General features: G+C 26.6%; 3 protein-coding genes across 3 annotated transcripts; 1 reads left to right on the forward strand and 2 right to left on the reverse strand.

Annotated features, from left to right (window-relative positions):
• Positions 1-3,832: 3,832 nt before the first annotated feature.
• On the reverse strand, positions 3,833-4,797 carry LOC142645871 (uncharacterized). Its single transcript, XM_075823335.1, has 2 exons — positions 4,791-4,797; positions 3,833-4,609 (listed from the first exon to the last, which is right to left on the reverse strand). The coding sequence occupies exon 2, from the start codon at positions 4,586-4,588 to the stop codon at positions 3,920-3,922; it is 669 nt and encodes a 222-aa protein (XP_075679450.1). The 5' UTR covers positions 4,589-4,609; positions 4,791-4,797; the 3' UTR covers positions 3,833-3,919.
• Positions 4,798-23,193: 18,396 nt separating this feature from the next.
• Positions 23,194-24,876, reverse strand: Gmppa (GDP-mannose pyrophosphorylase A). Its single transcript, XM_027341734.2, has 4 exons — positions 24,738-24,876; positions 24,257-24,682; positions 23,710-24,185; positions 23,194-23,646 (listed from the first exon to the last, which is right to left on the reverse strand). The coding sequence occupies exons 1-4, from the start codon at positions 24,775-24,777 to the stop codon at positions 23,281-23,283; spliced, it is 1,308 nt and encodes a 435-aa protein (XP_027197535.2). The 5' UTR covers positions 24,778-24,876; the 3' UTR covers positions 23,194-23,280.
• A 130-nt stretch (positions 24,877-25,006) lies between these two features.
• Positions 25,007-26,032, forward strand: LOC113791887 (uncharacterized). Its single transcript, XM_027341735.2, has 3 exons — positions 25,007-25,168; positions 25,230-25,787; positions 25,863-26,032. Exons 1-3 carry the CDS (start codon positions 25,007-25,009, stop codon positions 25,890-25,892), a joined length of 750 nt encoding a protein of 249 aa, XP_027197536.1. The 3' UTR covers positions 25,893-26,032.
• Positions 26,033-27,403: the final 1,371 nt, after the last annotated feature.

Here is a 27,403-nt window from a genome sequence, read left to right on the forward strand (position 1 = left end):
CTTGTAGGGTATGAATTTGTGAATATTCGAATTTGTGCGTGTGTGTCAGAATTTTTTTTTATTCCAAAAGACGTTCTCTCGATTCTATACTCGTTTTCCATTTTCTTCATTAATAAAGTTTTTGTTGAAATGATGATACGAGAAAAATTGAAAAATAGTTTTGTTTATTACACCCTTTATCTAATATTTTGTTTGATGATTTTCATTTTCGTTCGATAGAAAAAGATTAAAATCAATGTAATGGGCAAAAACAAATGATTTAGAAAATAAGTGAATATTGTTGGCCATTGATAGTAAATGTTTCAATAGCAAAAAAATCGATAATTTCCAAGATAATAGGTTTTTTTTGTTCATCTCATTATTATATCATTACCAATATCATTGTTCAATGATCATGATCATCATTGAATTGTGATCATCAATGAAAAGAATCTACAATTTTCAATCATTATTTGATTCTCAATTGATGTTTTGTTTCATTTTCTACTTTTTCTTAAAATGATCGAATATTTTCGATCATTTTCTCTCTTTTTTTTTGTTGTTCGGACAATGATTATAACTGGTATGTGAATGTGTGTGAGTGTGATGAAAAGTGATTTGTGATGGACGAGAACAAAAAGATTTTCTTCTAATTTTATTTTTATTCTTCTTTTTTTTCAATTTTAAATTGAAAAATTATTATAAAGTTCCAAGAAATTGAAAGTACATCGAAATACATTGATTTTGATCAATTGTGTAGTATACGACGAACAATTGTTCTCGTTGAAAAAGGGGGAAAAAAGTTTGATTTGAAATCGATGTCAAGGTTCATTCGATTATAATACTGTGTGTGTGTTCGTATGTGTATTAGTGATCTATGTCCATTTATTGGATTATATAGAAACATTTTTTTTTGTTTTCTTCAATATCAATGAATTATAAATTTCACAATCGAAAGAAGAAATATATTATATATCGTAATCAATATTCGAACAATATGATTCATAATCATTATTTTGTTCGATGATCTAGAATTGAAAAAATGTTTTGAATTTGCTAGTGCCATCATCAATTTCCATCATGCGAAATTGAAATTATATTGTAACTTTTATATCATCATATTAATCGATTGAAAATTGAAAAATTAAACAAAAATGAAAATCTTTGAAAACCTAATCCAGATCAAAAAACATTTTCTTTTGAAAAAGAAAATAATAATATTGCATACAATAGTGTCATCCATCATCATCATCATCATAGCCTTGCCTCCTTGTATGATGATTATTGCGGCATTGGAATCGGATTTTCTATTTCAATTAGTTTTTTTTTCAATTTCAACTGATTTTTTCCACATTTTTCAGTAATTTTATTTTCCTCGATTTCTTTATCTATCAGTCTATCTACGTTGAAAAGAAAAAAAGGAAAAAATAGCCACAAATTGAAGATTGTTCGTGTACATTTGAATATATATTGAACAGAACACGTGTATACTTTTTTTCAATCAGTTGAATCGAATAAATTGACATCATTATTATTATTAGCAATCACCATTCAATTCATCTCTATTCATCATCATTTTTTGTTGTTGTTGTTGTCCAGATGATTTTGAACATCATCGACAATCGACAACCAAGATTAATTTGTAAATTTTTTTTCTACTAGAATCAAACATAGTAGACATAGATATTTTTTTGTTGTTGCTGTAAAGAGAAAGAGGAAAATTGAGAAAAATTCAATAAAGAAAATCAATCATAATAAAGATGAAGAAACAAGAAAAAAAATTTGTTTGTGATTTGTTTGTTTGTTTGTTTTCCTCGACACCCGAATCAATGAATTATCTTTGAAATAGTTGTGTTGTGTTGAGATAGAGATGAATTGAAACCTTGAAAATCTTTATTTGTTTTTTTTTCTTCTCATTTTCACTTTTTTTCATAGAGTTTTTTTTCATGTTGTTATCTTTGTTCAATTTGTTTGAATATTTTAATTTTCACCTCTTTTCTGATGATGAATGAAAAAAAACACACACACACGCAATGATAAAAGATTGGTTTATTGGTTTAATTCAATCAAATCAAATCAAGTTGATTTACAAATGAAAGTGTGACCATCGTTGATGATGAATGATTTTTCATTGAAATTTTTTGTTTAAAAATAGAATTTGACAGCAATAATTTAACATCTTAATATAGGTAGGGTTTTCTTTAAAAAAAAATTCAAAAAAGAAACGTGTAACACTTCATTGAATTGATATCAATGATTTTATTTCCACTCTTCCAGATAGGAGAAAAAAGGGATAGCAACAATAAATGAAAATATTATAATAGATGATGAAGTGATGTATCAAGGATTCGGTTTTTGTTTTTAGGTTTTTTTTCTTGAATATTGATTTCTATATTTAAATTTGTGTATCCATCTGTCAGGAATTTAATATAAATAATAAATTCAAATTATTATGAATAAATGTCGAAAAATGAATAATATAAAACAACCAAACCAATCAAATTTATTATTAGATATGGATTTTTTTATTAATGTTTCTTTCTCTCTTATCATTCATTAATGAATATTGTGATTATTATTAAAATGAGCATATTTTACATATTTGATTTCTGTGATATATCGATTATGTTAATCGATTGATCTATTGCCTTCTTCTGTCTTATGATGGTTTTTGTTTTTCTATTTGTTTATCTGTATTTAGCTATTGATTGCATTATTACACATGCATAAAATATAAACAAACAACATGATCATCATCATTTTTCATCATCATCGATCATTTATTATATATTGTAAACAAAAGATTCTATTCTGATTAGGAAAAAAATTACAAATTTTTAGCTATTCACCAATCTATTCATTATTGTGCCGTATTCATAAATGATATTTTTGTCGAAGTGTTCATGATCTAAAGATGAATATTTTATGAATAGCGGATGTACAAATCGATTATGATAAAAATCAATTATCCACATAGAAGTAATTAGCGTTGTTTTTTCCTATGTTTATTATATTTTTATTGTTATCATTTTAATTGTAAACATTAGCTAAATACACGATGATTACCTGGGTACTAATCGTCCGAAAGAAAGACCAATATGTTGCTTTGTCTTTCCTTCTGATCGTTATTCATTCACTAATCGATTGATTGATGGATTGATTCTAAATTACATGACAATACAATATTCCAAAGAAAATACTGAATGTGAATTCGTCGAAATGGGCTCTAATTCTTATACGAAATTTGCTCAATTAATTTCTCACAAATACATGCATCATAGAAAAACTGTTTCTTGTTTAGTTAAGAAAATAAACGAGTTAAATTCGGAAAAAAAACCTCATTTACCAAATGATAAATTAATAAGATAAATGAAAAAACGATCAGTTAACACTAGCTTCACTTATCATTCCTTTAGATTTGTGAATTTGTTTAAAAGTCAAGATTTAAATCTTAACATAGATCAAATTTAAAGAAAATCTTAAAATCTTTGATAGATATTGATACTTCTGATGACAAGTTTCGATGAAAATTAATTAGCAAAACATTCACTTGAATACCAAGTAAGATCCATATCAGCTATCTATGGTCATCATCTGACTATCTCTATCGCTCTATCTTGCTCTTTCGCTTTGTTCAGTTTGATCTTGTTTTTATCTTCTGTTTGTTTTGTTTTTTTTTTGTTAATTTCATTTTTTTCATCATTTATAATATGTTGTATATATGAATGAAGATCGTGATGTTTATTCAACATCGAAATGATCAATGATTTTGGATAGATTTCACGAATAAATATAAAAAAGATTTTATTATATGAAAGATCAATATCAATTTTTTTTATTACAGAATTTTTTTTACAATCAGTTACAATAGATGAAATTTTTCACATACACATTGATTGATTTCATCAGTATGATGTTGATGAATTGTTGATTTTAATCATCATACCATCAACACATTAAAAGCAGATAAAATAAAATATTTAATCTCTGATGATGATGATGATGATATGGATTTTTGTTCATTAAATCGATGTACAAACCATTCTGGATAAAGTTCAATTAATGCACCGGATTTAAACATTGATTCCGGATATGGTAATTGTTGAGCATAAACAAGTAATACTTTTTCGCCATTATTTAAAATTATATTCTTTCCTTCATCAATTGGTTGTTCTTCATATCGTATACGATAATCATTCGATGATGGCCAAATGACTTCAGTCTCGATAAAAATTTGCTCGTATTCTTTGATAAATTCCTTGATTATTTTCAATTTCATTGTTGTTCCCATTGAATTTGTCAATGTTTCTCTCTGTATAAAACGAATATTTGAAAGACGTATCCGTTTCAAACATTCCACTAAATTATTAAATTTAGGGTCATATTTCTTTTTCTGTTCAATTTGTTTGATACAATTATTTATATGAATGGCTGATGTATTTTGTGTCATATCAACAGCAACAGAATGATCGGCTATTTGATCATAATCATCACTTGATGAATCCGTATCATCAATATTTACCGTTTCATCATGAACTAATCGATCAATCGATAATGATGATGATGAAGATGATGATTTTCTTTTGATAGAACGACGAAATTTGTTCATTATTGGATCACTATATTTTTCCTAATAAAAATCAAAAAATAAAAAAATAAACAAAAAAATAGAATTAGTATGGAAGGAAAGAAAAAAAAGAATTAGCAACAGGTGTGTATGTATAGATAATACCGTGATCTATGGGTTGGTGAGAGAAAGGAAATTTTTTTCATACAGATTCTAGATGTTGATTATTATACAAAAGACCTACTGATATATTGACGATGGTTAAATCTTAGAGTGAATAAATAGAAGAAAAAAAATCAAGATTATTATTATGGTAATGTTTGAAAGTTTCTGTTTGCTCGATTAATTTTTTTTGTTTCGTTTATATTTATATCACAAGAATCTTTTCATCGTTATTTTCGATTTTTGGATGATAATCATTCATGTTATCGTGTTTTCTTTTTCATTCGTTGTGAAATAAAAATAAGTGTGTACGATGTGTTTAGATCGACTATGATACGAAAGAAGATGATTGAATAAAAACCACATTATATCTAGATTTGAATTCATTAGTCATTTATTTTTTGTTGCTGTTGTTCCAATAATATTTATATGTTCGTTTTAAATATTTTTTTTAAGAAGAAGGAAAACAACTCTTTAAATTTCATTGGAATTTTTTTCCGATATATAAATATTTCTCTTCCATCTTTTATTTCATATCCATCATCATTCAAAATGAAAATTTTAAAATTTTCTGAGATTAATTAATTGTCATTGATTCGTTTCATGAATGTTTTTTTTACTTTGTCTTCAAAAGAATTCAGAATCGAATAAAATAAAAAATTCCAATTTAATGAAAAATTGAAAACAAACAAGAAATTTCCAGAGAAGACACTTTTATTATATTTTTAAAAAATTAAACAAAAATATCAATATCGACAATAATATCCCGGTCAGCAGACAACAACAACAACAACAGCAAAACCACAAACATTACAGCTTTTTTTATTCGTTTGGGCAAAGATGTACAATCTTTTTTACGTTCATCTCTTTTTTGTTGTTGTTGTTGAAAACAAAACAAAATCAAAGAAAACAAATTTGTTGCCAACGAAATATAGTGAAACAGAGCCATAGAAAAGAAAAATCGTGACTCGATTCGATCCTCTTTTTTTTATATTTTGCTTGTACTCGATCCATTATCCCCATACACACATAAACATCTAAACAGTATTGGATTCATCAATGTACGATGATAAAAGTATCTAATAATTTTCTCTCTCTTTTTACCAATCTTCATTGGATTATCATACATAATGATCATCGATACACTACACATATATTATACACACATACACGATCAATATTTTCATGACATTGGTATAAGAGATGTGAAAAATGTTAAACATTTAAAAAATAATAATAATAATAATAACTTTAACATAACAAAGGTATAAACAATTATTATTTGTAAACGATATCATATTGATTTTTCACTACCACCTTCATCTACCACCATACCATGATAATGTGTGTTTGTGCATAATATCACAATATCAAATAATAATAAAAAAATGGGAAAAACAATGAAGTTTTTTTTCTACTTGATGATGTAGGATGGAAAATAATGAATTTGTAAATTAAGCAAAAAAAAATTCATCATCATCAATGGAATTTAATTAAAATCGGAAGAATGAAGAGAATAAAAAAATTAGTTAACGAAAAAATCGAGACGATCAATTTTTGGATCAGAATTGATCAAGATTAAAAAAATGCGCGTCGCATTTTCATTGACTTTCAACTGTCGTTTTTTTTGGCGATCAGATTTATTTTGAAACAAAAAATTTGTGACGTTTGTTTTTATTTTTTGTGCAGACCTGCTAAATCATTTCAACGGTCATTTTTTGGCAAACAACTAATTAATTATTATTACAATCACGAGGATGATGATTGAATGCTATCGATGTTTTGCAAATGATCATCATCATTGATACCCTGTTATTGTTTGAATTAATTATGATTAAATTATAAACGAATATAATTTTCAATGTTGAATGCAGGTGGAACAAAAAATCAAGTTCAATTTGAATTGTTTTTTAGCTCCAATTTTTTTTGTTGAAAAAATTAGATCAACGTTGTTCAACGGTTTTTGTTTCGAAATTGAAATGCATCTGGTTTTTTTATGTTGTTGTCATTCTGTATATTTTTCGATATCTAACCGTTTAACAAATGATAACTATATAATTAGATAACTCATACATTCGTACGTGTTATCTTAAATCTGATCTGAACATTGTTCATTAATATATAATGTAACTGATCTCTTTATTGTGAATTTATTTTAAAATTTTGATTTTTTTTCTCGTTTGACAGATAACGATCATTTGTATTCGTGAAAAAAAAACATTTCTATTCTGGTTTGAAAATAAAAAATTGTTACACATCTACCTAGTAGTATGTTATCATCATCATCATCATCATCATCATAGATAAATCAGCGTTGGATTCACACATTCAGCCAGTTTTTTTCAGAACAAGGGGAAAAACCGTTTAACAAAAATGATGGAAACAAAAATTTTCACTTGCATTTGAAAATGTCAAACAAAAAAAATGGAAAAGACGAATCCTAATTCTTGAATTGAATTCAAATCAAGCATATCATTATCTACAAATGAAAATTTGACCACATTTTCACAACCAAAAAAAATACTACATTTGTTAATCTAATCAACCCGAAAGAACGAATCAAAATGACAATTTGATTAAATCATTATGATTATCACATATTTTACATAAAATTCATTCACATTCAATTTTATTCGTGAAAAAATGTTTTTTTTTGCAAAATTAAAATGACAAAATTTTCACACACTAAATTTTCGATAAGAATAATGAGTTGAAACAAAACAGAAAAAATGATGAAATTAAAATGAATTTGATGCTTAAAATGGGAATAATAATAATAATACACGCACACACAAATAATAGTCATCTATGCATTTTGATACAAATTGTCTACTTTTTTTCTTTAATGTTGTGAAATTCTTTTTCCGAAATAAAGATGTTTCACATATTTTGTTTTGTTTTAGAATAAAAAGCATCCTATAAAAATTAAATAAAATTGAATCCAAAATGAATGAATTATTAATACATTTTTTTCATTCTGTTGGTTGAAAGGTAACATTGTTTTGTTTTTTTCTGTTTCATTTCGATTCAGATTCGTAATGATAACAATTTTATATTTTTTTCTTTCGAAAAAAGTTACGATTCTGACATATTGAAAAATGGTTTTTTAAGACAGAAAAAAACAACATTTTTTCACATGTCCATCCAAATCTGTTTTTTTTTATTCTCGTACAATTGTCCATTTCTCTTCTTGTAGTTGTTGTTGATTGTTGGTTGTGGTTGATTTGTCCCCGAATTCATATTTTTTTTTGATAGAAATGGATGCTAATTTTTTCTGTTTTTTTTTGTTTTCGGTAAAAACCTTGATGCAATGAAGTACAAATGATCAATTTATTCAGTCATTTTTATTGCGATGCAATACATATATAATATCGTAAATGAAGCGGAAAAAAACTTCGGAAAATATTTTGAAACTCGTGAGATACTAGAAAAAAGAACATCATCCTTGAATCATCATCATTGATAAAATAGCAATCACAATGCGTAAATATGATAAAGACGTTAATTTCAAAAAAAAAAAAAAACAACAAAACTAGAAAATTCTCCAAAATGGACAGCAGTAGCGAAAAACAAAATATGTCCATTATTGTTCGATTAGATATGTTCGATCGGAACATAAATCATTATGGATAGAAATTGTTGTTTTGTATAACATTATTCAATGATGACAGATAATGACAAAAAAAATCATTGAATGATAAACATATTTTTTTGAATGAATATAAATCTTTGAGATTTTTTCCTTATTCATAAATGAAAAGAATTCTTGTCATCATTAATTGTCAGTTCTATAATGAAATTCGATATGTTTGATATATTCATCATTCATTGAAATGTTCATATTTTTTACTTTTTTATTTCATCCACAATAACAAAAAGATGTGACAAGTTTGATTGGAAAAAGGATAAAACATTTATATTATTGGGTCCTATTTTTCATCATCATCATTCATTCATTTACGTATTCAAACATTTTACCTTCATTTGAATTTCAATGGATGTACCTTCAATGGCGAAAAAAAACTGAAACAACAAAATTCTCATATAAAATCTTATAGTAAATTAACTTATAATGTAGAAAAAATATCACATGGACCAATTTTTTTTTGATCATTAGATTGCGGGAAAAAATCTAAATCCAACAAAATTATTAATTATTACACACACACACACATTACTAAGTGAATATAGTCAATTTAATTCAGGCTTTTTTTTCTATTATTACTTGCATCATATTTTTATATATCTATCGAATCCTAGACAATAATTACAAGTGTTTTTTTTCTTTTAATGATAGGTTTAACATGATTCATAATCATAATCATAATCATAATAATGATGATGATGATAGTAATTGTTGCCGGAATATAAACCACAACATAAAGATGAATGAAATAGAAACGAAAAAATAAATTTGATCGTGCTCGTGATCATTTGTAATTTAATTTAATTCAACCACCACCACCACCACCACCACCATCATCATCATCATTCATTTAATACATTAAGAAATTAAAACAAAATAAGTATGGTACATATCTATATAGTTCTTTTAGGTCATCATGATGATGATGATCAATAACAGAGTGTATATGGTTATATAACAAAATTAGAAGAAAAAATGGAATAACTGAACCAAAGAGTAGTTTTTTTTCTGGAAAGAAAATTCTCTCATCGGATTTTTTTTTCATCACTGTCTTCTTTTTTGATGGAGAAAAAAAAACAACAACATTACCGACTTTTATTCCAATGTCATACATTGGAATTTTTTTTTCATGGCAAACATTTTTTGATTAAATTAATTTTTTTACTTCTCTTTTTTCAAACGATTTCTATCGCCATCATTATTATCATCATCATATAACAAGCTTTGAACAATATTATAAATATGTGGTTTTTTTCTGCAGAAAATACTGCATAAGAATTGAATGTAAAAAAAATTTCAATTAGAAATCAATCGAAATCGATTCGATCAGAGTAATTGTTTGGAATTTATTTCTTTATCGTTTTTCGTTTTTTTTGTCAATAAAATGTAAAAGTCAATTCAATATATAATTGAATGATGATTGATTTTGACAACCGTTTATTTATATACACACAAAAAACACCGAAATACATAGAAAACATAAACAGGTAATTCAATCCAGGATGATTATTATTATGATGATGATCAAATCAAAATTTAAATTAATTTTTTCTCCTCTTTTCATTGCCATTTCATTTTTGTTTGTTTGTTTGTTTGGGTAAAAGCCAAAAATTAATTTTTTTCTGATCAAAAAAAAGATTGAAATAAAAACATTCTATGAATAGAAAGAATAAAAAAAAACGAAAGATAAAGCCAATCGTAATAACATTGAAAACAAAAATTTTAAAATAAAGGAAAATACAAAGATGAAGAAATTTTTTTTCAATGTACCGGTGCAAAAGTTCCGGAAATCCCATTCATCATCATTTATCTGACATTTTTTTTCTCTAGTTTTCAATGTGAATATTTAATGTAAATTTTCTCTTTCCCCCCATCTCTCTCTTTCTCTTTCTATCGTTTTTATGTCAAACATTATTCATTCTTCATATGATGATCATTGTTTAAAAATAAAAATAATTTCAAAAATTCTTGCATGGCGTCTTTCTGAGTATCTGGTCTGTGTAAAAGATGTACCGCATTTGATTTCAATAACAAATTCCATTGTAATGATGATTATGATATGAAAAATTATACAAAACACCTCTATTTTAAAAATTATTGTTAGTTGTCGGCTTTGGTTGTGGTTTGTTTTTCCTAAATTATCTCTGATGATGATGACAATGGGTAATGATATAGAGATTTTGTCATTTTTTTCGCACACATTTCATCCATATCATTTATATCAATGACATTCAAAAAAACTATATATTCAAGATTAAGTCGGTATTCTACACTATGAAAATATAAATATACTGGTCGGTTAAGTCGATTATATTCAAATGATAATAGCAAATAATAATCCGAACAAAAATCGACTGAAACCAGGTAAAGATGATGGTGATGATCAACTAAAAATCATATGCATGAAATCAAAATATTCATAATTCAGTAAAGATGAAAAAGAAAAAGAAAATGTTTTCTCCAAGATTTCCAATTCAAATTCATTATTGAGCAAAAAAAACTATATAATGAAAACAAATCAAATGGAATAAAGATGAAATCATTCACACACAAAAAAAAACATTGATACGAAGCATTTCGATTGAGAAAAAACGGTCAAAGTATTTCGGAAAAAAACAACAACAAACAAACTCTATCGATTCTCAATGATTATTATTATTGATGATAATCAGCATGATACAAGTTTACCTTGAATCTAATTCTGACATGTAATTGAATACACGAATATAACAACAAGATTCGATATGTTTTTTTAACCTGTTGAATGATATATCGGATGAATGCTATATAGCTGTTGTTGTCAATTTTAATCGTATTGAATTTAGCCAACATAATCATCATCAATAAATGCTATTGCAAACTGTTAAATCCATGTTAAGAATGGCAAAGAGAAAGAAAAAAAACCCTATTCACAATATTGCCGACAAACAAACGCACAAATCAATGAAAGGCATTGGGAAAAAAGTAGAAATAGGTAACACAAACATACAAGAAATACATATTATGAATGCAACAAGTGGATATGTGTTGGAATATACATATGTAAACAAGATAAGACAAGGGTAAATCGAAAAAAATAATTCATAATTAACATTCACCTTTTTTTTGAATGCAGAAAATTATTCTGGATTAATTCAATGATGGAAAAAATATGTTGTATATTTTATCGTCGAAAGATTATTATTATGGTTATCCGAAATGTGTAAAAGAGAGGAGATGCAATCACATTTTTCCAACGCGACAACATGCAGCAGCAAAAACAAAATTTGCCATATGATATGAGTCAAAATATACCCTACATGATTGATTGGGTAGAAATATTTAACCACTGTCAATTTTTTTCAAATAAATATTTTTTTTCGTTTCTCATTTCTTAGATTGATATTATTTGTCTCAGATTTCCGGTTTTTCTTTCTATTATATGATGATAAATTGATGAAATCGGCAAAAAAAGACCGATTATTATCCACATATTACTGTATACTCATTGAAAACAGATTTATCAAACAAGCTTTCATTATCGTTATTTTATTTTGTTCAAATTGCATAATTATGGTTTTGACGTTATCTTTTTTTTTGCAGAATAAAAACACATACCTGAGTAGTTAAACTGTGTGTGGTTTTGTGTGTGTTATTCTTGTGAATCTGTCAACCTTCGATTCGATGATGAAGATTAAATGGAAAATCAAATACACTCATTTTTCGTGGTTGAATCAACTTTTTTATTCATCATTAGTCGTTTGGTTCGGAAATTTCAGCAGCGTTTTTTCAATATTCTGAGTGGTTGTCTTTGCTTATTAATTTGGCAAAATTTGATTTCACAAGGTTTGATGAGCCAAAGAATTGATGCAGACCAACTCGTTTACTATAATCGATTTTGATCTAAAATTTATCTACATCGATTAAAACTTAACCGGAATTTTTGTCTTTGCTCTTGTCTGAATTTGATAAATTTGCGAAAAAATTTTACATTCACCTGATAAATATTGATAGAATTTCTTCATGGTATAAGATACAAGACTGGAAAGATTTGACAATCTAAAATTGGAGCAAAAAGCCGAAAATGATCAAACGCATCATATATAAACATGAAATACAACACATCGACAAGATGTCCATTTCACAGCCGAAAAAAAGAAAAAAACATGATTTAATAAGAAATTTTAATGAATTTTAATTTTCAAAAAATGCAAATGAAAAAAAACGAAAAAAAATTTCACTTTAAAATAGGTACACAGGTACAAATGTATAGCCTTGATGTTTGATGATGATGATAAACAACGATCTAATTTGCTTTATGGCCAAAATACATGTATTTATCGTTCATGTTTATCAATCTAAAATCCAATATATCTATTTTAACATTTTTCGAAATGAAATGTTTTCGGTGTTTTAGTTCGTAATCATTTATTACAAACGAATTGATTAATGTACTGAGAAATATTAAAAACCCAAATGCATTGAGAGACATACACCCGCCAATCTAATGATGAATTTTGAAGATTGTCATATGACAAAATATATTGAACATAATTTCAACATCAATAATATCTTCTAGATTATTATTGAAATATTTATGGAAATTTGTTTGTTAATTTGGTTAATTATACCTTTTAATTGAAAACAAACAAACATATGGTTGTATTTTTCGGTCATTATTGTTTTTTTTGTGGACTAAAATGGTAACGAAAATAAGGAAACACAAGCCAAATAACAACTACAACAAAAACAAAAACAAAAAGGATAGAAACAAATGGAATGATTTATGACTGATGCAAAATTTTGTTTTTATTTCTTTAAATACAAGAAAACCGGACCAAATTAAATGACACGATTTTTGGGATTGGCACTTCATTTATACATAATAAATATATTTCATTTTGTCCAGAATTCTAGATTTATATATAAAATATTTGTTGAATTAAGTAAAAAAAAGTGATAGAAATGTTTGTGGAAGAAAAAAAGGCAAGGTTTGTCATTGAATGGTAAATGGAATTAATTGTATGCTGTTAAACAGGCAATTAATAAACAGCAACGAAAATTTTGCTATCCATTTCACTAAAGCTTTTTCTATCTCTTTTTTTGTGCCAAAATTTTTCCATTCTATTCATACTATAATTAAAAATTCAGATTCAAATTCAAATTTGAGATTTGGTGTAGTTTTTTTTAAAATATACTTATCATTATTGTTGTTGTCAACGTTTTAAATATCTATAAAAATTAGATTAATTCTTATATAAATCAAATTATGAAATTTTTTTTCTTTTGTTTTCTTATTCTATTCAATTGAAAGAAGAATCTTTCTTTTGTATTTGTTTGGTCAAGCGAATTTATTTTAAATTTAAATTTTTTTCATTCTTATTTTTATCTTACACCAACCAAAATGTTTAGCCGTTGCAAATAAACTGGATGATCAAATCAACGACGAATGATGGGACATTGACTTTTTGTTTTTATTTTTGTATCATCACTATACTCAAATGTTGATTTGATTTATATTTATGGGGTAAGATGAATGAATGGAAAAAATATATTCAGATAGTTTACGATAAATGAAATTCAACCCTCTAAAAGTGTGTGTGTGTGTTTCACTTTTTTTTTATTTCATTATCGTTTTTTTCCTTCTTACATGTCACTATTTATCATTATTATTTTGTTTGTTTACAAAAGACACGTTTGTCATTTAGGTGCGACCTTGCTTTAAATTAACTGTTGTCAAATTGAATTTGAAAATATTCCATATAACGTCTGAATGCTTCTTTTTTTTGCTGTTGTATTAGCTCAAAATGATATGAGTGGACATTACTTGTTATTTCTTCAACAACTTGTTTTTTTTTGTTTCGATGAAATTAGATTAATTATTTTCATTTTAAGAATTTTTTTCTTGCAAATTTATCAATTCTGGTTTCCATCATAAACAAGAACAGTAACTGGGGGAATAATCACGAAAAAATCATCAAAATAATTGATTAATAGGAAAAAAAGAAAATTTTAAACGATGATGTTTTTGTTACCCATTATATCCGGTTTTGAATTGATTGTTGAATTTTTTTTTGATTCATCAAAATTCATCAGAATGAAATGTTTTTTTTTGCACAAAGCAACAAACATTCGAACATTTTACAACACAAAACAAATCACATGACAGAAAGACAAACGATTGAAAATGACATTCTCGTGATGATCTGATCACTAAAAATTTCATCTCTCTTTCTTTATATTGCTTGCAAATATGAATGAAATTGATCTTCAAAGTTTCATTCAAACACGAATTTACTATGTATGAAAATAAAATCATAAAATTCAACCATCCTGAACATGAGCACGAACAAAATTGTTTTCCTTTTATTCAACTTTATCATTCATTTTCAACAACGACAACATCAACAAAAAGTTTTTCAGAATTTTCGAGTATTTTTTGAATGAAATGATTCATCCAATAACTCCTGCATTATCTTAATGTTTTAGAATTTCACCGTTTTTGTTTTTGAGCCCATTCGTGAACCAATTTTTTCAGTTAAATTTCATTTATTTTCAATTAATTAATATCAACATATTAATGACATCATATCTATGGCTTTCGGATTCACAGGATTTTTTTTCTGGTTCACCGAACAGGCATTTTTTCTTGAACAAAATATTTGGTAATCATATTATCCATCATTATGGTCATCATCATCATAATGATGAATGAAATTCATCCAAGATTTTTTTCTTTGTTTTAGAAATTTTTTAGAAATTCAAGCAAACTACAATTGTTTTGAAAAAAATTTATCGAGGATTGGTCAGCCGTGGCATTACAGCATACATAGGAATTAAGCAATAATGTAACCCTAACCTACGCCCTGATTTTTGTTTAATAATGAAAAATAAATGTGTAACATACAACTTGAAGAAAAAAAACCATTATAGAGCGAAAATAAAAAACTGATTACAATCGTTTCATTGGAAGCCAAACCTACACCTTCTTTTTGGACAGGTTGATCTCGTTTACATTAACAATAATAACAATGGACAAAATCAACGGGAAAAAAGAGTTTCTTCTTTGCCATTTTCTTCCTGATCTGAAAGAGTCTGATCTATTTTTTTCTTTTTGATAATCATAACAATGTTTCGAATTAAAATACCTATATTAATAGAAACATGGAGATCTTCTGTTTTTATTTTGATAAAAGATTCAATTTCAAAATAAAAAATTTTCAAATTCAATTTAATTTAATACAAAAAAAATAATCAAACAACGTGCTGCCATCTGTGAGCGATCGTCACTGTGCTGCGATGAATACGAATCGATTTATGATCAATGATTTTTGTTTAAATTGCCAAAATTTTTTTCTGTCTTTTCGAATATTTTCGCCATTGATTTGTGGAACGATGATTGTGTCGATGAGAATGATTATTACTATTCTTATTACTTTGTGAATGATTACGAATCCATTTTCTTAATTCTATTTGTTCAAATCTCAATAAATTGATTTTTCTTTCTAAACGATTGATTTTGGTAAGAAGATAATCTCGTTCAATATAATATGATTCTATTATTGACTGTTCAATACGTTGTTTATAACCAGTATTATCATTTGGTGTAATATATGGTGCCATTAGATATGTATAACGTTCATAAATTGATGTTGGACAAATTAATGATTTATCCATTCGATTCCAAAAAATATAATCAACTTTTTCTCTCGACGATAGACCGGAAAATGTTCAATTAATCGATTATCACAATAAGCAGAAATTTTAGGCCAAAATTTATTTGAAAACAAAAAACAGTGAAACAATTTGGTGGAAAGTATATGTAGAAAACAAATTTCACACTCAACACATAAATTCTATTGTTAATTATGATTGTTCGAAATATAATGTGTTGCATTGTTTTTTTTCGTGTGTGTGGCTTTTCAGCTTTCTTTGTTTATTCGACAAAAAAAATGAAACAACATTTTCATCATTATTCTTGCTGTAAGATTAGATTTTCGATCAAACAGGTGTTTTACATCGAAGATAAAATTAAATCTGATTTGATAGATAGATATGTTGAATAAAAGAAAAATCGTTTCTGTAATCTATGATAAGTGATTGAAAAATTTACATTATCATCATCATCATGATCAAATATGTTTGTTTTTGTTCTGTTTTTTTTTCTCTTGAAATAGATTTTCTTTTTTTATATCATCTTGATCAAATGAATCAAAATGACTTTCATGAATTTCATCATCATCATCATCATTATAGGTGTAGAATTGATAAATTGGAGCAAATATTTTCATTTGAATAAACATTTCAATGATGATGACTATAAATATATTGGAATGTAGATTGCTCTATAATGATTTCGGGCGTAACATTTTTTATTTGTTTCCATTTATTCATTTCATTCTAAATGTTTTGAATGATTGAAATGTATGTCTGAATGGATGGTTGCTATATATTATGATCGAAACAAAACAGGCGTCAGGCGTCAATAAAAAAGAGAACACATAATATACACACACATAGATAGATAGATATATATACAGAGCATAATTGTAAATGTGTGAGAAACAACAGACACACACACACACAAACTACCAAAAGTTGAGAGAGGGATTTACAATTATATATCGAAATAGATATAACAAGAAATCTGGCCCATCCTTCTCAATCCAAAAAAGTAATCATCTCGATTGATGGAAATGATGATGATAATGATAATTGAAACAAGATAATAACAAATCATCAATTTGATTAACCACAACATTTTATCATTATTTTTTTTAAAATAATTGTTTCTTTTATTCTGAAAAAATTCAATTTGATTTTTGAATTTTATTTGAAATGATAAATTTCATTTCAATTGGGTCAATTATATCCTAATTTAATTGAACAATGATGACCATAATTTGTAATTATAATTTCTTTAACTTCATTTATTCATTCATATTAACCATTAATAACTGTTTTAATTTTTTTCGATTCTATTCATTCGATAGTTTAATTGTATAAATAAATGGTCAAAATTGATTATACAATTGAAAACAAAATATATAGTTCTTCCTATCGTTTTTTTTTCTCACTCCACTCATTTATTCATCGATCATGATTTAAACACAATCAAAACGAGAAAAAAAGAGGACAATACAACCGAAACAAACAAAAAAGTCATTAAGCCTATTTTCAATAGTAAAAAAAAACCATAATTATAAATTATTATTACTGTTGATTCATTTTGTTTTTTTTCTTCTTTTATTATTTTGTAATTGTATCTTGTAATTGTTATTTATTCACTGAATTTTTCCGAAAATGATAATGATATTTTTTTTTCATTCAATCTATTAATAATAATTCAATTTGAAAATCATTCATGATAGCACGATATACACACATACACATCCATTAATTAAGCCATTACAAATGATGAACGCCAGATAAATCACAAAATATATTTATATTCTGTATATATACATTGAGCATAAATCACGCCATTATTGAATAGGATTGTCCGATCTATCCCAATTGATTTTCTTTATTAATGTATTAACAAAATACAGTAAACGGCAAGCCTATCCATCACATCTATTGTATGAATCAAAATGAGAAAAACTCGTTAATTTTAAATTTCTAATTAATCTTTTTTTCCCATTTTCAATCACCATATAGTGGGCAAAAATTCAATAATGATAATGACGATTGATTATATATAAATGTGTGTGGTCTTTATAAAAAAAAAATTTTGCGATTTATAAAATTTATTTCCATAATTTGGCGATCATCATAAATGGAACCATAAAATATTTAAATTATACTCATTTGACTGTTGTCAAATTGATCAAAATGAAAAAAAGGTTAATAATCTTATAAAATACAACAATGATATTATTTTCGTCCATTTTCATTCATTATTAAACATGTCAATCAACGTTATGAAATAAATAGTAATAATAAAATCAAATCAAAATCATCACAGCAGATGAATTATAATGATGAAATGAATGGAAAAAAATTGTTACTAGACTGGACGATTGTTACTCTGATGATGATGATGATGATGGATGTCATTTATTCATTTCATTCATCTTGTAATTTTTTTCGGGTCGAATTTGTTTCATTTCTTCTCAATGTCTGACATCAATTTCATTCATTCATTCATTTATTTTATTCATTTTGTTCATCCGTTCATTATTTCATCTATGAATGAAAATTCGGACATTTCTCTGTCGATATTTTTCTTTCTTTTTTTTTGTTGCATTTTAGTATCCATATTTATATTTTTTTTCTGTTGTGAACCAATCATCAATGTGATTTGATTTCATTTTTTTCACGTTATCGCGAATAAATATGATATGGAAATTTTTTTGATTTCTATAATAAAATGAGTGAGAAAAAGATTTTCATTTCTGATCCATTGACATGTATGATTTTTATATGAATTTTTCATTTTTTTTCATCTCCATTTTTGTTATTGTTGTTGTTGTTGATCAGCATCAATGGTAATTTTCAGCAGGTATTTTTTTTCTTCTTCTTCTTGCATTTACATTCATATTTCCGCTCATCAATGATGATCATCATTGTATATTGGGTTTTTTTTCTAAAACACGAATAAAAATGGTTTTTGAATTCCTATTTTTTTTCATTTCCAATCTAGATTAGAGGGTTGTTTATTCGATCGGGGATTATTATTCAAATATATCACATGAACAACACACTAACATCTTCACATACATTATCATTATCGAGTTGAGAATTTTTCTTTCTTTTTTTTCATCTTTGAATTCAAACAAACATTTATGCATTTCTATGATGCACAGCATGTAAGCGATTTAGATATCAATTATATATGAATTTTCTTCTGAATTTTGAATGGAAATGATGTAAACAAAACAACAAACAACAACAACAACAAAAGTTGTAAATAGAATGTCATACAATACAATGAATTTTGTTTTCATAACATGATGAAACCGCAGTAATGCATAAGAGAAAGAATAGAAATAAACAAAAACACGAGCCGGAGATGAATTGATTTTTTTCAACAACAACAAAAAAAACAACAAGCAATAAGATTTTCTCATCTTATCTTTTCTTCGCTGCCAATATTTTTTTCAATTTTGATTCGGAAAAAAAATTCAAAACTTTTTTGCAGATTATGTATTCATAATGTGGTTAAATTGTATAGTTATATATCGAATGATGATGATGATGATGATGATAATGGTGGTCAAACTCGATCATCGTTTTTCATCATGTTTATTCGTGTTATCTGTTTTTGTTGTTGTTGTTGTTGTCGCGTTTGTTGTATCATCATCATCGTCATCGTATAGGTTAATGTGCAAGTCACGAACGATAAATCTTATGCAACACGCGAGTAAATTTTTGTACTTTTTTTTTGTATCTTCGAAAAAATTCATCATTGTGATGTTTCAATGATCCACGATGTGTATGAAATAGTATACACACATATACACAAAATAGACAAGAGTTTGATTGAATTAAATCAAATTGGATTGATTTACGTTTATTAATAATTATTATTAAATTATTTGGAAATTAGAAACTTGTGATGTATTGTTATTTTGTATATGTTCACAACCATGGATATTAATCGGCCTTAGTTATATTTTATTTCATTAAGATCAATGTTTTTCCTATCATTACACAGAAATAATAATAATAATAATGTTTAAAAAAACCAGAACTGTTAATTTGATATGCAATTGTGAAGAATTGATTTTCACATCCCGATTTCATATCTAATATCATGAATGAATTTTTTTCGTTTTTGACCGTTCTCTTATTCATGGATTATTAATCATGATGATGATAATGTCCGAAATCAATATCAACAGGCAATGATGATGATGATCATGAAATATGAAACTTATAGCTCAATCAATTAAACCTCTTTAAAAGAAAAAAAACGACGAAATTCTTCATCATGGTTTTATAGAGGAAAAAAGTATTTTTAACGAAAAACCGTCAATTGATAATAATATAGCCTACGAAATTGTTCATGTTTTTTGTGTTTTTATTTTATTTTTGGTCCATTCACTTATAATTTACCATTAAAAGTAAATTAGATTACATATATGATGACCATATCGTGATGATTATGATTCCATCCTTTTATGATGATATTAAATGAATGATTTTTCATCTTTTATTTAGAATCAGGAACATCGACAAAAAAACGTGTACTGATAATGGAAATCTTCGATAATGTTGTTGTTGTTGTTGCTGATGATTTGAACCACAAAATAATCGATTCTAACCATATAAATGTGTTTGTGTGTGGCCATATATTGATTGAGATATTCATTGAACTCATATTATATATCAAAATTCTTAAAAGATTTTTTTTCAATTATTAATCGTTTCTTCACAATTTAGATCCGGTTTTTTACTGATTTTTGATTGAAAATCGATCGATCAACAGCAACACTTTCGATTGAAAACAATTATAAGTATGATCGTGTTTTTTTCCTTAGATGAAGAGATGAAAATTATGTTTTTTTTTCATCTCTATTTCTCTTTTTTCATCTTTTTTTTCAATTCATGATGTAATATTAAATTAGTATTATTATCAATCAATATTTTAACCTGAATGAATAAAGAAAATGATTAATGAAGTTATTTTTTACTGATTGATTTTTGTTTTTTTAATCATTATTTATTTTCGTTGAAAAAATTGTTTTTGGTTTTGTTTTTCAATGTTTTTCATCTTTTTTGTTTTTGTTGTTGTTGCTGTTTAGGCGATATAATTTCGTGTTCAACTAGATATAAGCAAACAAATAGACAAACAAACAGAAAAAAGTCATAATAAAGATGTCGAAATCAAGATATGAAAACATGTAATATGTTTTTTTTCTGTTTATTTATTTTGTTTGTTTGTTATGATTATGATGATAAATCAACATAATAATGATAAAACGTGATTTCTTCATTTTCATCGAATGAATGAAATAGGAAAATCATAATCATTTCAATAATAAAAATGAATAACAGTCCTCCCCCTTCATTTTTATCTGTTTCCGTGATTCTTGACATTTCATTTACAACTTTCAAAAAATATAGAATGATTATGATCATTATTAATATTATTATTATCAGATGGGCGCAAACGGCAATAATTGTTTAACCATGTTCAAATTAACTTAATAACTTAATTATCTTTCAAAACTAGAAAAAAAAAGTTGAATTTATCCATTCGGATATAGTATTCATTTCATAATTCGTAATGTTGTGGATAAGGACACGCGCCAAATCTAATTTAGGGGAGAAAAACCACCAAAAAATAATTTAGTTTGTTGTGTGTATTTGTATATATTGTATCTTCAATTCAACAAAAAAAACTGACCTCAAACAATTACTGATTATGACGATGAATGAATGATTTTTTGATACAATAGATACTTCATTAAGGTTTTTTACCCAAAAAAAAAAACGGGATGATGAAGATAACTGAAAAAGTATTATGGATGCAAAAAAGAAAAAGAACCTGAATACAAAATGGACAAAATTAGATATTTTTATTTTTTTTGTTTTCCTCTTCACATCCATATCTCTCATCATAAAGTATCATTTTCTGACAGGCTAAACACAAGATTGAGTTTGATAAACTAAATTTTAATAATAATCATCATCATTCGTTTCGACCTGATCCATCTGTACATCTATGTATACTATATGAGTTTTTTTCTTCGTCTTATTCTTTTTGGCCAACCATTGTTATCAGTTGTATAAGACCCTTCGTTAACGTAAACTAAAACGAACTAAAGCGATGAAAAGCGATTCATTTCATCATTTTGATTTGATTTTTCTCTCTAATTCATTCATTCAGGTTAATGGTTTATTATGGTCGATTTGCCCGAAAAAAATTATTTATAAAAATAAAATAAAAAAATGTTGATGCATTTTAGTTCATTTTTTTCTCGACAAAATAAAATAAAATAATAGAACAAAACAACTTCATGTCCAATGATCGGTCAGAACAACAACAATGATAAAAACAAGCAACAACAAGAAATAAAATAAAGATTTTTTTCGTTTATCATCGTCTGGATAATCTGAAATGATATTTTAGAATTATGATTATTGACCATTATTTGTCAAAATTTTTCGCCATTCAAGCCATTTAGATTATGATTTTCCATTAAGAATAGCATGGTCAAACAAACAAACAAAACAAATGAAAAAACTGAAAAGATTTAAATTCGATCCGCTATTGGAAAAGAAAAAATTTCTTTCTTTCTTTCTTCGGAAGAATGTTCTTTAACTGAATTTTTGTTGTTGTTGTCGTTGTACTTGCTCGCTAAATATATGTGAAAAGATATCAGATCATCATCATCAGCATTATGAAAAACCTTAATATTATACTGATAATCATCATCATCAACGATAACAATACTGTTTTAATAACGTTCAATAATGATCATCGGTGGTAATGATTGATGATGATCCATCTAAAGTCGATGATTTTTTTCCATCATCGAATTAAATTTATTTTCAATCATTCATCTTTATGTTAGTCTTTCTCTACTTTTTTTTCATCATTAACGATACAAAAGATTCTTTAAATCGTACAAAACAAAACAAAAAAAGTTAAGCATTACATTTATAGGCTTTTAATGTAGGATTTTTGTTGTTGTTGTTGATAGGATATACCAAATCATAATATGAAATGATCTATAATAACAAAATGATAATGATCGCACACAATTGATCATCATCAACAAATGAATGAACATCATCGATTGTGACAGGTGATCTGAATCGAACGATTAAACTGGTGATACAATAAAACAGGAAATAAATCGATTTTTTTTTGTCAAGTTTGTCAAATTCAATGAGTTTTTTCTTCGGATTCACACAAAAAAAAATCAGCAGTCATTTTAATAAAATTTTGTTTGAGAAAAATCATGATCAACAAATTAAAATATTAAAAATTTTTTTACAAAATAATTTCATTTTTAAAACTTCGGTTAATTTCTTTGTACGGTAATACAACCGAATTTAATATGATAATTTCCGATGTTACTCGTACATTACAACCTAAAACCGTAATCAACGGATTAAGTTTTCCATTGCAATCAAACAATGGCAGGTTTTCCATTTTTGAATAGGCACGATTAGGATTCGGATCACAGGGTGTTCCTTCTACACGAGACCATGTACCGATGGCACAATTCCATCCAAGCACGGAATACATAATCAATGAATGATTTTTAACGGTTACATTTTTCAAAATAATAGATTCTTTTACTCGAACACCGGCACCAATTTTGACACCTTCACTAATGCTAACGTTTGGACCTATCTATAAGATAAAAAAACAACCATGATAAATTAACGATATTGATTTGATTTCAATTCCAATTACCGTCGCTGTTGAATCGATAACAGCTGTTGGATCGATATAAACATCACCAATAATTGTAGGACCATTTCCACCCGGTTTGGTTGAACTCAATAATTCCGGATTAAATTTTCGATATGTCAAAAGATAATGACGATTGGCATAGAGAGCTGAACCGGGTGTTTTTATTGGACTCCACCAGAAATGCTCTTTCTGGTGAAATATGTAAATTTTTTTCGATTCAAATAAACGTTTGAAAACATCATATTCCAAACTAATGGCATCCGAATGAACGCGATTCATTGATGTTGTATCAAAATTTAAAATATCAACATCATTCATATTTGATTCATGTTTCTCTTTGAAAACCGATGATAGATAATTCAATAGTTCGGTTGAAAATATGTATACACCACAATTAATAGTCGTACTGACGAATGATTCAGGTTTTTCTACATAATGCATCATTTCATGCGTATTTGGATCTTCAACTATACATCCTATGTATTGCAAAAATAATAATAAAAATATTTAAAAAGTTTGGTTGTAAACATGGAATATTATCACTAACCATACTCAAGTGATTGCTGACGTGTAGCTTCTGTGGCCATGATTGTAATCAATTTATCAGGTTGTGGAATAAGTCGATGAAAATCCAACATAGAAACAAGATTAAAATTTCCACACACATCACTATTGATTAAAAATACAGCGTCTGGATCTCCCAAACGGATCATATCACGAAAATGATAGATACCACCAGCCGTACCTAATGGGGTGTACTCTTGCAAATATCGAATACTAATCTGATATTTTAATGTCATAGATTGAATGAATTCGGTAAAAGCATCATCTAGTTGATAGAATCCGATCAATAGAATTTCTTTCATTTCTGGAACTTGAACACATGCTTTAATCAAATGTTCAATCATCGGTAAACCGGCAATCGGAAACAATGGTTTTGGAGAATTAAACGATAATGGGCGAAATCTTGTGCCTAAATTAAAATGAATTTTATCATTCAATTTGATTGATAATGATTTGGGACAAACCTTTTTGGGGGCCACCAACAATAATAACAGCTTTAATCATTTTTGCCGAAAATACTCGTAAGAATTTTGTTTCAACAATCTTGAAAATTGGATAATCGACTCAACAGGAATATCTTCATATCAAGCACACCAGATGGTGATGGATGAAAAACTATAGTTATTTTAATGCTCTTTGGTCTTCAATTTTGCATATGCAGCATTGTTATTTTTTGATGTCATAAGCATTTTTTTTGTTTAATTCAAAAGTATTCACTTCCGAAACGAAAACAATGATGGAGGTCGATCTTTTTTCAAGTCCTGACAAAATTAATGATCAATCTATCAATTCACGAACACCGAGATCTAGTACTAAAAAACGAAATTTTCGATCAATATTTAAACAACAACCACAACAATTGACATCACCGCAATGGTTCAACAACTATCGTGATGTATTTTGATTGTTTTTATTCGAAATTGATTAATTGATTTTTTATTTAAATCCTTCAATAGAGATGTTTGAACAAATGGCACATTAGAAATGAGGAAAGGCGAGCTAATCTGTTTAATCAATTTAGAAAAATTAAATTAGACGAATGTGATCAAAATGATTCGATTCAACAAGTGATGAATGATGTTTGGATTGAATTAAATGGCCCGGTTATCGATCACGATGAAATGATTGAATACTATGAACAATTTCTTCTACCTCTGAAGCAGGAGCTGAACGAAATGGACCGCTGTTATCCGGATGAAAGTGATACACTTGAATGGCAAGAATTGTTGGACAATCAATACACAATCACTTGTATGCTGTGTTGGCGTGCAATATGGACATTGGAACATAGACAAGAATCGACCGAGATTAGATGTTCGAATTGTGGATTCACATTAATAACTAGATTAATTTTTAACGAAAAGCAATTATTTGATCGAGTTGAAGAATTATTGAACCAACATAACTATGGTGCAAATACGGCTAAAGAATATTTACGATGCGCTGAAAAATTGAAATTTCAACCTATTATTGCTGGTGATAATTCTTTAAAAAATATTAAACTCGAATGTAATGTAAGTGTGAATTAATATATTCCTTTTGAAAAAATTTAATTTCTAATTTAATTCATTTATATCTACGTTATATAGTCTTGCGATTTTGACGTATTATTGTTATGATCAATATTTTACAATTGAACTAATCGAGGAATTGATTCATCAATTCTGGCATTGTATTCGATACATATTCACTGAAACACCAACAAACTAAAATATACGTTATTACATTTATAAAATAAATCATCCAGTGCAATTTTAAATTACATTTGATTATAAATGTTTGCCAGAATTTTGATTGCCACGAATGATCTTCGTATAATGTCAATCGTTCATATTGTTTAATTGAATTGATAACATGTTTTTGAAATTTGTACAAATTATCTTGATTAATTAACGATGATAAATGAAAAAATCCATAAATTATCAAATAAATTAATAGACTAGTAATTTTCCATTGCAATGTAATGCATTGTAATGCCATAAATTGAAGAAAAAGTCTGAATGACCTGAAAATAAAGACTGTGTATTTAAAATTGAATGGAAAAGAATTTCATTTTTTTTATATGTATCTTACTCGAAAACTATGTCAAAAAATAAGCTGCTAATTTTGATCAATTTCCTTTTCATTTGATTAGTACCATCCGATAAACGACAAATAATCCAAAGTTTACGTTCAATTAATGAACATTGTTGATTATGTAGACAAACGGAACGATTATCTTTACCACTATTATTTTTATCATAGAATTTTAGGACAATAACTTCGATAAAAAAAATTATTTGTATAAATATGTAACCTATTTGAAATGTAATTGTTGCTAACAGAAAAAATATTGTTATTGATAATAAATGTTGATCGATTTGTTTCGTATACATATCCTTTTTTCTTTTCTATACTGGATGAAACGGGTGGAAAAAAATTCCATTAAACCTTGGATTTTATCCGAATTTTTTTTTAATTTCTTAATTTTTTTATTGACTTAATTAATTAACACAATAACAACAACGCAAACAGGAAAAACATTCGTAATGAATTAATTTTCGTTGCTTTTTTTCATTTCAATGACAATTATCAATTCGAGAATGATCACTGATCACCTTTTTTTTCGAACGTATCGATCAGATGGACTATGTCGCAATGTGATGATTGCGATGAATCATCGTCATCTGCAATGTTTACGACCTCGTGAGAAAAATGAATGATGATAAAACAAGAGCAAAAAAAAAAAATAAAATTAATGGAAAATTTTATCGACCAGATAATCTGTTTGTTTCATTACATTTGCAATGTTGTTGATCCAAGATTCTAAAACATCAATCACTTGACAACAATATCTTATGATAATTAGATTTAAAAAAAAATTAATTAATTTGTTTTCCTTATTATTATTGGTGACCATTTGTCTAAGACGTTTGCAAAGTATTTGTATTTGTTACTGATCCAATCTATTGCATCAAGATCATGTATTCTGACAATCATTGATTTACAAATCATCAATTAAAATTCTAAATGTCAATGTCACTGTCAATGATTTTTTCTTTTATTTTAGCTATTGGAATGAAAGAATTTCCAACATGAATCATCAAATGAATTGATCAATCATATGATCAAGGCTGGATCATTACCTTGA

The sequence above is a fragment of the Dermatophagoides pteronyssinus genome, unplaced genomic scaffold, assembly GCF_027571235.1.
Source record: "Dermatophagoides pteronyssinus isolate colony J.1.1.1.1 unplaced genomic scaffold, Derpt_VIB-CSIC_2022.12 sq0026, whole genome shotgun sequence".
NCBI classification, from domain to species: Eukaryota; Metazoa; Arthropoda; class Arachnida; order Sarcoptiformes; family Pyroglyphidae; genus Dermatophagoides; species Dermatophagoides pteronyssinus.